Source organism: Lycorma delicatula, chromosome 4 (genome assembly GCF_047948215.1).
Source record: "Lycorma delicatula isolate Av1 chromosome 4, ASM4794821v1, whole genome shotgun sequence".
NCBI lineage: Eukaryota > Metazoa > Arthropoda > Insecta > Hemiptera > Fulgoridae > Lycorma > Lycorma delicatula.
Window position 1 is genome coordinate 201,814,021 of NC_134458.1, and position 17,247 is coordinate 201,831,267.

Genomic DNA, 17,247 nt, shown 5'->3' on the forward strand with positions numbered 1-17,247 from the left:
GGTACCACTTGCACCACGGAGGCCAGCAATGCGGACAATTGAATGATGTACATCATGTTCTGTATGTTTGTTCAAAGTATGAGTTGATGCGCACGGAGACTATCTGTCAGCTTGAATATTATCAGGTTGGTGCTGAATTTCCATGTCAGTTGGCGAAACCAGACCGAATGGATAATAGTTGAGAATTTCATACACTATTTGGCAAAAAAAAGGATTGCTGAGGGTATCATCCTGACTGAGGCAAGAACGAGGCTGAGAGATTCCTTTCGCCAAGGTTTTGAAGATGACCTCTAGTAAAGCCCATAAGAGCTAGGTGATGAGGGGGTGGTGTGGCAACTGCAACTGTTGCCTGGTGGGTATTTTATCCCTATGGGGTCAGGATGTACTTTTAATTATTGTTGACTTAATATGAATCTATTAGAACAATTATTTTTATAGAAACATTATGATATACAAGTTATTCTTATAAATTCTTATTAAACTTAATTAAAACCCAAAAAACATCATGAATAAAGTGTATTACATTCAAGATTATGCAATGCATACTATCTAATTAAAACTAGTAAGATAGACCTGACTACCTTAATAGGCATTACAATCTCTGGTTAGATTTATTAATAAACGCCTGCACAGGTGGTGTACTTCCTGGACAAGCCTCATAAAATGGTGGAATGTATTGTGGGCAAGTTTGAGAGGTGTAGTGTGATCTGTGTGATGTTTGTTTATGAATCAAGGATAGGAAACTTATTAGGAAGTGAGAAACCAATTATATGACAAATCCTGCCATTAAGAGTGTATATTTTTATAATTCTTATTTTAAGCATGGTTTCTGTATCTGTTCAGTAAAGATATCTGTTAGAATAAAAAAAAAATAAACCTACATATTACTAGAAGATTATTTTTCTATTAACTTGTTAGCTTCGTGATATATTGGTGTGCTGAAGCTTTTGATAGAGTTCAGAAAGGCTTCTGTTGAATGAAAATCTGACTCAAAATGTTCAGTTATATTTTAAAATATGTACTTGTCATAGTTGGTTGGAAGGTTGGTCCATCTCTTTACCTAAGGTACTCTATTTTAGTGAAAAGTTCTTAAAAATTAGTAAATTGTTAAATTGGTTTTCAGAAGTCACTAAATTTAGGTCGTGATTTTTTATACATGTGTGGTATGTGTTATTTTTTGTAAGGAATTATTATTTGCTGGCTTCATCAAAATTTCTTTGTTCATTTCTTTAAATTGTGCAGTATAGACCAAAGAAAGGGTGAATAATGTGGGAGTTAAAATATTACAGTAGATTAGGTGTCAAAATGATTGTGTGGACTGTTACCATTAGATGATTGATTACAGCACCTTATGACCTTATGATTATTGCGGCTTTCTGATACAATTTAAATGGCAAATGAAGAGACACCAACTACACGTACAAGAGGGTTTTCTTTTATTCATTTTCACCTGGCTACATCTGCTGTCTCAGGATGGCATACCTCAAACACTCTGTTTACATCATCTGCAATGCAGCTACCTACACCCAGTGTAGTTATTACAGATTCCTCTGGTTCATGTATCCAACAAACACCACCACAGTCGAGTCATAGCAGTACAAGAAAATTTAGTTTTGCCAACTTAAGGCGGTTTTCTTCATCGGTTAGTTTGATCTGTTGTGTTTATATGTAAGTGCGTGTGTTTCCATATATATATGTGGTTTTTGTATGATTGTTATTTTCTAGTTTAGTGTGTTTGTGGTTTTTTTGCTGATGCCACTTTAGAAATTTTGCCTAAAATAACATTCTAAACAGTAGCAATATTTATTGAGTGAAATTTGACTAACGGTAGTTTAACAAATGAATTAGGAGTTAATGTTTTAGTTATTTTTTATTTTTTGGGTGCTGCTGGCTTTTTACAGTATTTTGGTATTGATTTGTGGTTTTTTTATAATACAATTTATAGAGATTTAAGCTTTAGACAAGTAAAATAAACATGTCTCTTACTAACTTAGAAACCAAAAATGTTATTTATATTTTATTTTTGTTGTTATCAATATGTTAAGATGATGTCTCTTTCTATTAGGTTTGGGATTGGTCATTCCCTTCATTATCCTTTATTCTTGGGTGAGTGCCAGGGAAGTGGGTCGACTGAGGCAGACACTCCTTACTAGAACGAAATGAAGAAGCAACTTTGTTTGTTCAAGGGCTCCACTGTTTCCAATTCACTGTTTGAATTCACTGATCTAATTGATTGTGGAAGATTTAACCAATGCCAAAAATAATGTTTCTGTATTATCACTATAGTAACCACTATTTCTAGTAACACTAAAAATTGCTGACATTGATCACTGAGGAGGTACTTTCATTTAAAAAATATAATAATTATATTATTATATTAGGGAAAACTTTAAAAAAGTAAACTTTTAAAAGGTTAATGTAAGAATTAAGTATTTAATAGTGTATAGAAAATAGAATGAAGTTTTACAGTATAAGACAAATGGTTTTAGAGGCAAACATGAGGGTTAAATATGGAGAAAAACATTGGGAGTGAAGTATCTGAAACAATAGCCTAGGAAAAAAGACCAGAAATTGTAGATTATATTAGTAGTAGTTGATATCAGGAGCAGAAGGAAACTCATGTGCAGGTGATTTTAGAATGGAATCTTTCCTCTTTCACCATTAAGAAAAGTAGCAACAGCTATTTTGAAAAGAAAATTTTAATAAAAAAATTGTTATTTATATATATATATATATATATATATGTTGTTTCACCTTTTTTTCTTTTCTTTCTTTTTCCTGTTTAGCCTCCAGTAACTACCGTTTAGATAATTCTTCAGAGGATGAATGAGGATGATATGTATGAGTGTAAATGAACTGTAGTCTTGTACATTCTCAGTTCGACCGTTCCTGAGATGTGTGGTTAATTGAAACCCAACCACCAAAGAACACCGGTATCCATGATCTAGTATTCAAATCCGTGTAAAAATAACTGGCTTTACTAGGACTTGAACGCTGGAACTCTCGACTTCCAAATCAGCTGATTTGGGAAGACGTATTAACTACTAGACCAACCCGGTGGGTTATGTTGTTTCACCTAATAGCAAGGAACCTTACTCTCTTACTCCTTAGGAAAATTTGAAAACATGTTCAGCTGGAAACAGAGAAAGTGGTAAACATTTTTTAAGTTAAAACTGGATTTTGTTTTACTCTGTCAAAAACTTAACTTCATTGACTTAACATAATTTTCATTTGAATAGCGGGTAATTGGTTCTACATATAACTACATTTTCCTTACATTTCCCCTCTGCGTCAGTTAACGACAGAAGTTCTGGTAGAGTTTTATTTAGTGTACTACAAAGTTAAAAAAGTGACCATTTATAAACATAACAAAGTAAAATATTTAGGATGAAATTCGGTAAATTGACCCGTAAAACTAGTGAATTGACTGTCCTACGTCCTAAAATTGATGCTTATCCAAAATTAAGAATGGCTTAGTTTTAAGTTCATTAAATCAGTAGTAGTAAATTTCTGTACATCATTAACATTATTGTGTGAAAGATGTTAATTTGGATTATGACTGGTTCTGCTTTAGTTGTGAAGCAGAAGCTAAATAAATAACAAACTGAACTAGCTGGTGTTCCTCTGAATGCCAGATCTTACTTATCACTTTTTTAAGGAAATCCTCATTGAAATTAAAAAAAAAATTGGCTAATTTACTTGAAAATTGCTTCATATTATAATTTATTGTATTCTTGCTCCCTGAAATCAATGATTAAAGTAAATCACAAAAAAAATGTATCGCAAGATGATGAAAGTAATATCCTTTTGAAAATTTAGTAAAGCTTATGTATGGAAACTTTATAATAAAGTTGTGTTTGCTTTAATTTTAATTGTTTTAAGATTGTCCCTAAATTATATATCAGCTTGTAATCCGTAAAAAAACAGTTATGCCAATAAAGAGGGAAATGTCTCTTTACCTCTTTGAAATCAAACATCCTAATAGATTCATTATCCAATTTTCATTAAAGCAGGTTGTGGTGTTCATGTGATTGTAATACCACGTATAAGAAAAAAACAGTTAAAAATGGAGGTTATTGGCATAAATTTAAATAAATTAATGGAGTGTTGAAAAAAATTTTGCTTCATGTTAAAATTAAATGCAAAGATGAGATGAAAATAAAATGAAATTTTTGTTTACCTACAGACAAAAATTTAATATTTATATTGTTAACATTTAGTTCTTGCTATAAAAAGTTAGGTCACTCATCCAAACAATTACAAAAAATGAAACTGAAAATTTTCTATTGAATAACTGATATCTTGAGAACAGTTTACCCAATTTTTGTAAATGAAATACCAAAATAAAAAGTATATGTTCTAATTTTATTTTTGGAAAGCCTTTTACTCTCCTTAATTGACAGTATTGTGTAGTTTGTTATATATGTATAATTTATCTGTTTTTTTTTATATGTTATATTTTTATGAGAATGTCTATGTAAATTATTTTTTGAGAGATGGATTTTCATGTCCGTCTAGCTTTAAAAAAAAGTTTTCTTGTTTTCATCATTATTGCTTATACAAGTATTTGTAAAAAATGTGTTATTTTGTGTGCTATATTTTTACCATCTTTCTTGTTTTGTATGCGCTTCATATCTTTTCTGCAAATAAAAGTTATTAAAGATTTTCATAGTTAGAAGTTGTGTGACATTCTATTCTTGTATTTCTCAGATGATTATAACCTGCTTGGTTGTTCAAAGAGGAAAGGCCAGTTCTCCCCTGATCATGAACATATTACGTTGAGGCCAGTTTTCTCTTGATCTTGAACATATTATATTGCAATAATAGCTTGCAAGGAAATTGAACATTTAGTGTTTGACTGGTATCTTACTTTTCAGATAAATACATATACTTCATCTGCATTGTCAGATGTTATATTCATTCTATTTTGGTTAAAAATTAAAGACATATCCTCTTCTTAAAAGCGCCAAGACAAGGGAATAGATTGGCTTTGGTAGAGTTATAACATGACAGCTGTCAAGTCTTGTTTGACTATAAGTCATATGTTGAATACCTCCAACATTCTCTGTTCCCTTTATATTTTTCATTGGCATAAAACATCTTCACTAAATATGCTGGAAGAGCCTTGGATACAGTTCTAATTTCAATTCTAATTTTATTTCACCCTTTTGTGCTATTTTTAAAACATAATTTTTCTACTTATTTAAGACAGGATTCTATTTTCCCCAGTTTATGTGTTTATGTTTGTTATTTTATCTTATATCCTTATGAAAATACTGAATTTTATAAAAAAAAGTGTCAAAAGTTGTATTCACTCTTGAATGGTATGAATGATATATGTTAGACTGTGTGTGTGTGTGTGTGTGTGTTAAATTATAATAAAAGTTGGGATTTTTGAGTTGAACTGGAGGTTTAAAAAATTGAACACAAAACTTTATTTCAGAATTTAAATGCTCCTATTTGAAGCCAAAAGAGAGGAAAGTAACTGTACGTTATCTGTTCATGTCTTATATTGGAATTTGTAAGCTTACATTAGATAAACTTATGAGATCTATAATAACTAAATATTGTGAAATAGTCAAAGATACATTTTACCTAATAAATTGGAGTTATTTAAAAGTGGTATTATTAAATTATTAATGGATTTTGACAAATTAATTTTCAGTCATTTTTTTATTCTTAATTTTATACTTTGTTTTATTGCTGTAATTGATTTGAAGCAAGTTTTCAGATATCTGTTAATGTTTGCAAATTATTTATATATTTGTAATGTAAATAGTAATGTAGAAGCTGTTTAATTTTTTCTTGAGATATTTATTACGCTTTTGATTAATAAAATAAATGTTTTTTATAAAAGTTTTCAATTAGTATTTTTTTTATTCTTGTGTTATAATCATGTATTAACTTAGTGAAGTGTTATCATTATTAATTTAAAACTAACGTAAAATGATTTGTTCTTTTGTAATTTTCAGGATTTTCAATTCTGTTAAAATTTTTTTATTTTGTTGTAATTTGATTATAAATATTTCTATTCCAGAATTTTTAAATACATAAATATTTACTGATATTTGTTGGGAATTAAATAAAATACTTCATTATTAATCAACAAAGTCATGTCACTTCATGACAAACCTGGAGTAAAATTTAAATGTCATGAAGAAAAACGACTTGTTCATCAGTTCCTTATATGTCGATTTGTATTAAGTAAAACATGTCCATATCAGAATTACCCTAGTACTATTTTATGTGGTAGTTGCCTGTTGATTTACATGTCAACTATACATGGACCAAGTAATATAGTGTAGGACAGCTGGGCCATTTTGATTTAAATCTATCAATTAGGATATCCTTTACATGGTACAATGTGGACAGATTTGTCTTGATATGTATTTGAATTAAATATGTAATTTTGTTTTCTGGTCAAGTGGTAATTAATATAAATTTACAAACATATAAAAACTTTAAAATTATTTTAAGTCATAGATTAACTTTATCAGTGCAGGTCTGTTTAACTTATTCTGTGCTGATTTTTTTTTGAATTGACATCTAAAGAGGAAATGGTTCTAATTTTAATCTTTTTTTGTGTTCATGGCTCACTCTTTATAAATGGGCTGATTTCAATTATATTTTTGTTTATGTTGTAGAGAATTTTACTCCAGGGAACCTATTGTAAGTTTTCCTATTAATTAAAGGCCTGAATATTTTGCCCTTCGCAAAATATTCATTAAAAATTTTTTTCCTTTTTGGGGGTCTTGAAGCTAAAAAGGTTCAGAGAATCACTGATTTGGACCAAAAGCATATGTGGGTATGTATTTGCATACATACGTGTATTGCACTGCTTTTGGCCTTGTACATCTGGATTGACCAAATGAATTTTCTTCAAATTTTTCTATATGTCCTTAAGTAATTCTGTTTATGAAGCATTGATCATATTTCATTTTTGTTCAAAATTTGTTTTGGGGATGGGGATATATCGCAAAAAATTTAGATTTTCTTCAAAGGCATTTTAGAAAAAAACTTTAAGAAAGCAAATCTGTTACCTACAATGCATATATAAATAATTTAAAAAGATTTTTTTCAAAAAAATTTCAACACCACCTCTTAAAGTTGAAGTATATGTTATTTGTTTTTTTTTACTCTATCTCCCTTTGGTTTAAATATTTTCAAAAATCTCTTGAAAGTTTATACTTCATATGTAGAACTATCAAGAAATGTCTGCAATTTTTTTTTAAATTACTAATCAATTGCCGACCCCAGATCTAAAATGCAGAAAAGCTTTTTGAAATTTTTCTTTATCTGACTTTAGCCTTTACAGATTTTTAAGGGGATGTTAGATTTAGACAAAACTTTACTTAAGCAAATTTGTTAAGCTTAACCAATAAATAAATACTTTTAGAAAAGATATCCTTAAAATTTATTCTCCACTTTTAAAAAATATAAATTCTGTTTTTGTTTTTTGGCTTTTCACTATTACTTATTATTATTATTATTATTATTATTATTATTAATAAAGTAAGTCATGCAGTACTTTGCCAGATGTTTTCACTTTATTAATAAAATTTCAGACTATTCTTATATCAGTGTAAATAGTTAAAACTTTAAGAAAGGACATCAGAGATACCAATCACTTTATCTCAAATATGGGTTACCTATAATTGGTTATTTCATACTATATCAACGTGCTCATGATGCTATCCTACTTAATCACTTTGATCGACCCATATAAAATATCATAAAAATAACTTTTTTGTAACTTTTTTATATCGGAAATTAAATGAATGAAAATAAGAATTGGAGAATTTGTCTTTTTGTTACATACCTGCTTAAGTTTTATATATTAAGAGGAAATGTCTATTAGGTTTAGGGTTATAGGTTGTGAACTAATGACATTATAAAACAGTAGTAACTGCCATCTATTTCTTGTATTCAGTGACTTCTGTTGTAGATTGGTTTTAAAATGTATCTAATCATTTATCTTCTAAGGCATTTGTTTTTTGTATTTAAAAAATTTCTAATTTACTTACTTCTGTTAGAATGGTAATCTGTTGCCAGGCTGCTGAATATTGTTAGGTATTTGGTTAGGCTGTTGCTATTATAAATCAGTTAGTACACATATATCTAAGCTTAGCTAATGTACAAGTAATTAGAAATATTTCACCCTTTTTTTCTTTTTTACTTATAAATATCAAGACTTATAAGTAAACAAGACTTTGTCTACAAGATCATTGGTGTCTATATTTAATACCAGAGATGTATATTGTTTTAAAAATTGCTTTTAAAAAATAAATTTTTATGATGATTTTAAAACTAAAAGCAGTTTTTTCTTATTCAAAAATCAATTATGAAGAGGTTTGCGTATATTATTGCTTTTTTTTTTTTGTCTTCAGTCATTTGACTGGTTTGATGCAGCTTTCCAAGATCCCCTATCTAGTGCTAGTCATTTCATTTCAGTATACCCTCTACATCCTACATCCCCAACAATTTGTTTTACATATTCCAAACGTGGCCTGCCTACATAATTTTTCCCTTCTACCTGTCCTTCCAATATTAAAGCGACTATTCCAGGATGTCTTAGTATGTGGCCTATAAGTCTGTCTCTTCTTTTAACTATATTTTTCCAAATGTTTCTTTCTTCATCTATTTGCCGCAATACCTCTTCATTTGTCACTTTATCCACCCATCTGATTTTTAACATTCTCCTATAGCACCACATTTCAAAAGCTTCTAATCTTTTCTTCTCAGATACTCCGATCGTCCAAGTTTCACTTCTATAAAAAGCTACGCTCCAAACATATACTTTCAAAAATCTTTTCCTGATGTTCAAATTAATTTTTGATGTAAACAATTTATATTTGAAGAGAGATGTAACAAATTGAAACCTGGATATTTTTATTCACCTAACAACTAACTATATAACATTCTCCTATAGCACCCCATTTCAAAAGCTTCTAATAATTTCTTCTCAGGTACAACGATCGTCCAAGTTTCACTTCATATAAAGCTACGCTCCAAAAATCTTTTCCTGATGTTTAAATTAATTTTTGATGTAAACAAATTATATTTCTTACTAAAGGCTCGTTTAGCTTGTGCTATTCAGCATTTTATATCGCTCCTGCTTGGTCCATCTTTAGTAATTCTACTTCCCAAATAACAAAATTCTTTTACCTCCATAATCTTTTCTCCTCCTATTTTCACATTCAGTGGTCCATCTTTGTTATTTCTACTACATTTCATTACTTTTGTTTTGTTCTTGTTTATTTTCATGCGATAGTTCTTGCGTAGGACTTCATCTATGCCGTTCATTGTTTCTTCTAAATCCTTTTTACTCTCGGCTAGAATTACTATATCTTCAGCAAATCGTAGCATCTTTATCTTTTCACCTTGTACTGTTACTCCGAATCTAAATTGTTCTTTAACATCATTAACTGCTAGTTCCATGTAAAGATTAAAAAGTAACAGAGACAGGGAACATCCTTGTCAGACTCCCTTTCTTATTACAGCTTCTTTCTTATGTTCTTCAATTGTTACTGTTGCTGTTTGGTTCCTGTACATGTTAGCAATTGTTCTTCTATCTCTGTATTTGAACCCTAATTTTTTTAAAATGCTGAACATTTTATTCCAGTCTACGTTATCAAATGCCTTTTCTAGGTCTATAAACGCCAAGTATGTTGGTTTGTTTTTCTTTAATCTTCCTTCTACTATTAATCTGAGGCCTAAAATTGCTTCCCTTGTCCCTATACTTTTCCTGAAACCAAATTGGTCTTCTGCTAACACTTCCTCCACTCTCCTCTCAATTCTTCTGTATAGAATTCTAGTTAAGATTTATGATGCATGACTAGTTAAACTAATTGTTCTGTATTCTTCACATTTATCTGCCCCTGCTTTCTTTGGTATCATTACTATAACACTTTTTTTGAAGTCTGACGGAAATATTATTGCTATTTTGCATGAATTTTATTTTTGTTTGCATGTTTTATATGAACATGTTTTTTTTATTTGTTTTAATTAGATTTATTATTTTCTCTATTTAAACTTTTATTTTGTATGCGAATCTTTCTTTCTTTTACTTCAAATTTTAATTTTTCTTATTTATCTAGACACTCAACAGAAGTGACTCGATGGTGTCCCTTTGCTACAGGACGCTGCTTAACTTTATTTCAGATGATAATTTGGTTGCTTTGCAGTCATATTTGGAAAATAAGAGAGTTTTGGTCGATGATCGGGATGAGGTGAGTATCGCATTACATCAAAAAGCCATTTTATTAACTGCAGTGTAGTATTTTGTAAACATTTTTATTCGTTTATATATTAGAGCACAACTAAAGAGTTGTATTAATTTATTTCTTTAGGTTTAAATAACTATTTTACAGTAGCCTCAACAACTTAATACTGATGCGCATGACCTTAGACAAGTTAAAGATTGTAAAAATGGAAAAAATGGGAAAAAAAGGTTATGGTGCTGAGAATGAACATTTCTCTACCTGTTACTCAGAAAGTGCAGTTATGCCTAATATTATTGTAACTTTAGGAATCGAGTTATCCTATCTATCTTATAATTATAGTAATTTTTATTGAATAAAAATATTGTTTTAATTTCCTGTAAGAAATTATTTATGACACATGGTGTTATGCTCTTATCTCTAGCATAGTTTGTAGTGTTTTGAATAATCCTATGGGTAAATATTTAATTTTGAAGGGTTTTTCTTTCCATTCATTGTTTTGTGTAGTGGAAAAAATGTTTAAATATTCACAACCAATGAAATGAAAGTCAGAAAATCTTTTACCGGACCAAAAAAAAAAGATCTTAAAATGTTTTGCAAGGACTATAAGAGTTTAAAAAAGAAATGATAAATGAATGTGATGTACTTAAGTCTCTTAACATTTTATTTCTTTTTGAGGTGAAGGTGCTGCTTTCTTTAAGAAAGAACTGGTCTGGAATCGCCTGCATTTTTTTTTTAAATTGGATAAACTGCTTGAAATATATATATGATCAAAATGTTTCTGGATCTTTGAAAAGGGGTTTTGAGTTGCAAAATTTTTCCGACTTGTTTCTGCTTTCTTTCTTGTTTGATCTCGCATAACTTATTACATGTTTTTCATTTATAATGTAAAACACAATGAAAGTAGTTATAATTGTTATAAATGTGCTTGCATTTGTTTAACTTGCTCATCTTTCTGTTATGTCTTTGTTATTTACTAATAAATTTTTTTCAGAATGGGAGTACAGCACTTCATTTTGCTACTTCTAAAGGAAAACTTGCATTCGTAAGAGAACTTATTAATCATGGTGCAGATGTCAATTTGGAAGATAATGTAAGTAAAATTTGTTAAATCTTAATGTATTTATTTACATCTTTTATAATCATTCAGAAAATTTATTTTGATATTGAAAGAAAAAAGGAAAATGAGAGGTTATGTATTAACCAGGAAAATGAAAATAATTATATTAAATATATTTTCCTTTTACCTTGCTTACTGTTAGTGATTCAACCACTCATACTGAAGTCAGTCTCTAAAATCAGTCTTCACTTAAATCTCCTCTCTGTCTTCTTCATCCTGTCATTTATACGAATAGTTTGTGTCAGTCATTCATCAGTGTTGCATTTATTTATTTCAGCTTTCTTGCCCTTCGGTTTTTTCCAACTCACAGCTTACATAATTTTTCCTGAAATCTTAACCTAATCATTCTATTTTCCTTTTGATTAATTTCTGGATTTTCTACTTTGCTTTTCGTTAAACATTATTGGTCAACATTTTCCAGTTTTCTTAATATTTTATTTTTAAATCTGTTATTTCTTAGAATTTATTTTTTAAAACTAATATGAAATTTTGTAATGTTATTTTAGGATAATTGGACCCCATTGCTTTGTGCAGCAAAGGAAGGACATACTGATGTCTGTTCAGAACTTCTTGATCATGGTGCCAACATCGAACACAGAGATATGGTATTATTATTATTATTATTATTGTAATTCTTTTATAACACTTTTAAATATTTAACTTATGTAAATTAGTATTATATGTTGTATTAACTTATTTTTTCATTTTTGTTTTTATACAATTATCTTTTTTGCATAAAATACATCCCAGAATAAAACTCTGTTGCATATAACTAAATGATAAACACATGCACAACTGTATAAAATATTAATAACTAATAATACAAAAATAAAATTGGAAACGGTAACGATATTGTTCCAAATCGATTTCAGATCTACTAAGCCAAAAAGAGTTATTTTACATAATAATAAACTTATTTTACATAATAATAAACTTATCAGTATATTTTTGTTCATAATGATTGACAGTGATGAATATAAATTAGCAAAAAATTATATTTGTAAATCAATAAACATATACAACTAACTGACATCACAACATTATAAATTATTAGAAATTTCATTCAGCCTACTTAGTGAGCACTGGTTGCACAATATTAGTTGGGAAGAAAATAACAAAAAAATAACACATTTATTTGATTAATGTAAAATCCAAGTGGCACAGGTAAGAAACTGATCAACACTGTGTGCACATAATTATATTAAATATTCTTTAAGCAACTGTTAAAATGTAGTATAATTTTTTCCACTTTTTTTATTTTACTGGTTATCAGATTAAGTATCCTTACCTCCATGTATGAGGCATGTTTTTTAAGTAAGGGCCATTTTGATATAAAAATTTTAAATAAGTGAAATAGAAAAAAACTTTATTATAATAAAATAATAATATATAAAATAGTATATATATACTAATAGTATATATACTATTTTTCTACATATTTGCCATTTATTGCAATACATTTCTGATATTGGCTTACCAGCTTCACTATTCTGTTACTGAAAAATTCTCCCCCCTGTGATTTCAACCGATTAATTACTCTGTTTTGCAATTTCTCATCATATTCAAACTTCTTTGATGCAAGCCATTGTTTTAAATGGGGAAAAAGGTAATAATCACTTGGTGCAAGATCCAAACTGTAAGGCGGATGTTTAAAAATTTCCCAATGAAATCATTGCAATTGTTTAGTGGTTTTGTTTGCCATGTGATTTTGTGTGTTATTGTGGAGAACTAAAATCCCGTTGGTTAGCTTCCCGTGCCTTTTTTTTTTTAATTGAACATTTAAGTTTTGTAAGCATTTCACAGTAAGTTAACAGTTCTTTCACATTCAAGAAATTCAATCAGCAATATTTCTTAAGCATCCTGTTAACTGTAGCTGTAAGCTTTTTCATTGAACTTTCTTGCTTAAACTTTTTGGTTTCAGGGTTGATGAATGCCACCATCGCATTGATTATTGCTTTGTCTTAACATTTGAATAAAATATTCACATTTCATTACTGGTGACATTACATGTTTCCATAAATCATCACCTTCATTTTCGTAGTGTCTCATAGCAAGACATTTTTCTTTGTGTTTCTGTCAACATTTTTGGTACCCATCTTGAACACAACTTTCTGTAACCCAGTTTTTCTGTTAAAATATCTTAAATTACTGATCGTGAAACAAAAGGAAATTCAATTGATAATTGAGAAACAGTAAGCCTTCTGTTTTCATGGTTTTTTGCATCCACATTTTCAGTTAATTCATCTGTGGTGACAGTCAGGCAACCACTACGTTCTCTGTTCATGATACAAACAACACCATCAGTGAACTTTACCTTCGCAGAAAACACTGGATCCATACACATTGACAATTTCTCAATGAATATCAGCAGCAATTTGTTTTTCACCAGTAGATAATTGATTACTGATCACACTTCACAACTCGTGGGATTATTTATTGTACCATTCATTTCAGCCAGGCTATATACAGCAACTAATGCGCATAACGTTAACCTATTGATGCAAACAGATGATTGTTGATATAAATAAACATGCTACACTACCGCCATCAATTTTCACTGTAACTAATGGCGGCAAATTGAAAGTGGTCCTTACTTAAAAAACATGCCTTGCAATTAGATCTATTTTCTTTCAAATAATTTTAGATTATCTCTAGGGAGTAGGTAGCCCATACTTTGAATGTTATAATTATGTAAAACTTTCTATCACAAACAATTTATGGTTTTTGTAAACAGCTGTGGATAACTTAAATATACAATGTTGGAACAGTTAAAGATTTTTTTTTTGTAAATGAAGGTTTACTGGAATTTCTGCACATGACCATTTTAAATAACAGTTGAACTACTTACTTTTGTAGAATAAATATAGAATCAGTTTCCTAGTTGATATTTTTTCGTGTAGGACACTGTGGCCCATTCCATGTACTTATACTAATATGTTTTTGGTAACGATGTAACTGTGTGTTATTAACTATATTTTACTATTATTCCCTGTGAATGTATTTATACATTTTTATACAGGATATCAAAAAGATTCATCCGATTTAAAAAGGCGTTACTTTTTTAACAAATGAACATATGACCTTGTGGTGAACTAAAAAATACATTTTCTAATATGTAATTTTACTTATAGTTTTCACAATTACCAGTGGTGAAATACCAAATCGGCTGGCCCATTATGGGTGATCTATTATGGAAGTTCATTGTTAAGAATTACTTGAACTTGCAGATTCCAGTGTGGTGGTACTCTGTCCTGCTGGAAAATAGATTCATCAGAATTTGCTTGTAAGTGTGGGAAAAGCCAGTTCTAACTCTAAATATTTCCTGATATGAGATTCCTGCTACAAAGGCTTGTTAAAAGGATTGTAAACCTTTTCTCAGAAAATGATGTAGAAGACATTGGCTTTTGGAGAGTCTGTCTTATGCTTGATTGTTGTTCCCGTATTTGTACATTGTGGCGGTTCACTTTCCCACTAAGCTAAAATGCCTTGTCACAGAAAACTAAGCATAAAAGGAAAGTGTCATCTTCTTCAGGTGTCTGTCCAACTGTGGATATTCCTTTACATAAACATCCTGTTTTTTTTAAACTGTCGATTCCAACTTTGAATGTTCTGAGTAGTAGGAGGTTCAGTGCTCTGCGATAGATGATGAAAATTGTGCTGCACGGTTGTGCTGACTCACAATTGTTGAAGCCAAGAATGCAGAATGCTTTCTGTTGCTGGGTCGTCATCCTGATTACAGACTGAAGACAGCACATCATAATGGAGCACCTGCCAGCAACCAAGTGAAACTCTAGAATCCTCTCTTTAAGGTCTATGTGGTTCGTTTGTTAGTGGTGAAAGGTTGTGGAGTTTCAAAGCATTTTGAAAGCAGATGAATCTTTCTGATTCACTCTGTATTATAAATAAATGATTACTCTTTTTTTTTTCTTCTTTTTTTTTGTCTTCAGTCATTTGACTGGTTTGATGCAGCTCTCCAAGATTCCCTATCTAGTGCTAGTCGTTTCATTTCAGTATACCCTCTACATCCTACATCCCCAACAATTTGTTTTACATACTCCAAACGTGGCCTGCCTACACAATTTTTCCCTTCTACCTGTCCTTCCAATATTAAAGCGACTATTCCAGGATACCTTAGTATGTGGCCTATAAGTCTATCTCTTCTTTTAACTATATTTCTCCAAATGCTTCTTTCTTCATCTATTTGCCGCAATACCTCTTCATTTGTCACTTTATCCACCCATCTGATTTTTAACATTCTCCTATAGCACCACATTTCAAAAGCTTCTAATCTTTTCTTCTTAGATACTCCGATTGTCCAAGTTTCACTTCCATATAAAGCGACACTCCAAACATACACTTTCAAAAATCTTTTCCTGACATTTAAATTAATTTTTGATGTAAACAAACTATATTTGTTACTGAAGGCTCGTCTAGCTTGTGCTATTCAGCATTTTATATCGCTCCTGCTTCGTCCATCTTTAGTAATTTTACTTCCCAAATAACAAAATTCTTCTACCTCCATAATCTTTTCTCCTCCTATTTTCACATGCAGTGGTCCATCTTTGTTATTTCTACTACATTTCATTACTTTTGTTGTGTTCTTGTTTATTTTCATGCGATAGTTCTTGCGTAGGACTTCATCTATGCCATTCATTGTTTCTTCTAAATCCATTTTACTCTTGGCTAGAATTACTATATCATCAGCAAATCGTAGCATCTTTATCTTTTCACCTTGTACTGTTACTCCGAATCTAAATTGTTCTTTAACATCATTAACTGCTAGTTCCATGTAAAGATTAAAAAGTAACGGAGATAGGGAACATCCTTGTCGGACTCCCTTTCGTATTACGGCTTCTTTCTTATGTTCTTCAATTGTTACTGTTGCTGTTTGGTTCCTGTACATGTTAGCAATTGTTCTTCTATCTCTGTATTTGAACCCTAATTTTTTTAAAATGCTGAACATTTTATTCCAGTCTACGTTATCGAATGCCTTTTCTAGGTCTATAAAAGCCAAGTATGTTGGTTTGTTTTTCTTTAATCTTCCTTCTACTATTAATCTGAGGCCTAAAATTGCTTCCCTTGTCCCTATACTTTTCCTGAAACCAAATTGGTCTTCTCCTAACACTTCTTCCACTCTCCTCTCAATTCTTCTGTATAAAATTCTAGTTAAGATTTATGATGCATGACTAGTTAAACTAATTGTTCTGTATTCTTCACATTTATCTGCCCCTGCTTTCTTTGGTATCATGACAATAACACTTTTTTTGAAGTCTGACGGAAATTCCCCTTTTTCATAAATATTACACACCAGTTTGTATAATCTATCAATCGCTTCCTCACCTGCACTGCGCAGTAATTCTACAGGTATTCCGTCTATTCCAGGAGCCTTTCTGCCATTTAAATCTCTTAATGCTCTCTTAAATTCAGATCTCAGTATTGTTTCTCCCATTTCATCCTCCTCAACTTCCTCGTCTTCCTCTATAACACCATTTTCTAATTCATTTCCTCCGTATAACTCTTCAATATATTCCACCCATCTATCGACTTTACCTTTCGTATTATATATTGGTGTACCATCTTTGTTTAACACATTATTAGATTTTAATTTATGTACCCCAAAATTTTCCTTAACTTTCCTGTATGCTCTGTCTATTTTACCAATGTTCATTTCTTTTTCCACTTCTGAACACTTTTCTTTAATCCACTCTTCTTTCGCCAGTTTGCACTTCCTGTTTATAGCATTTCTTAATTGCCGATAGTTCCTTTTAATTTCTTCATCACTAGCATTCTTATATTTTCTACGTTCATCCATCAGCTGCAAAATATCGTCTGAAACCCAAGGTTTTCTACCAGTTCTCTTAATTCCGCCTAAGTTTGCTTCCTTTTTAACATTAGAATTCCTTTAAC

At 30.3% G+C, this 17,247-nt stretch overlaps 1 protein-coding gene across 7 annotated transcripts in view; it reads left to right on the plus strand.

Moving 5' to 3' along the window:
• The window catches only part of Arms (Ankyrin repeat-rich membrane spanning), a 310,321-nt gene that overhangs the window by 66,821 nt on the left and 226,253 nt on the right, over window positions 1–17,247 (plus strand). For 4 of the 7 annotated variants that reach the window (XM_075365013.1, XM_075365015.1, XM_075365011.1 and 1 more), the window contains 3 exons: window positions 10,098–10,229; window positions 11,215–11,313; window positions 11,847–11,945. In XM_075365013.1, the coding sequence (XP_075221128.1) occupies window positions 10,119–10,229; window positions 11,215–11,313; window positions 11,847–11,945 (309 nt within the window). In that variant the 5' untranslated portion in view covers window positions 10,098–10,118. Of the gene's footprint in view, window positions 1–1,622; window positions 1,643–2,065; window positions 2,339–10,097; window positions 10,230–11,214; window positions 11,314–11,846; window positions 11,946–17,247 lie in introns of those variants that run through there. The other 3 variants (XM_075365014.1, XM_075365010.1, XM_075365009.1) reach the window with 3 other exon arrangements.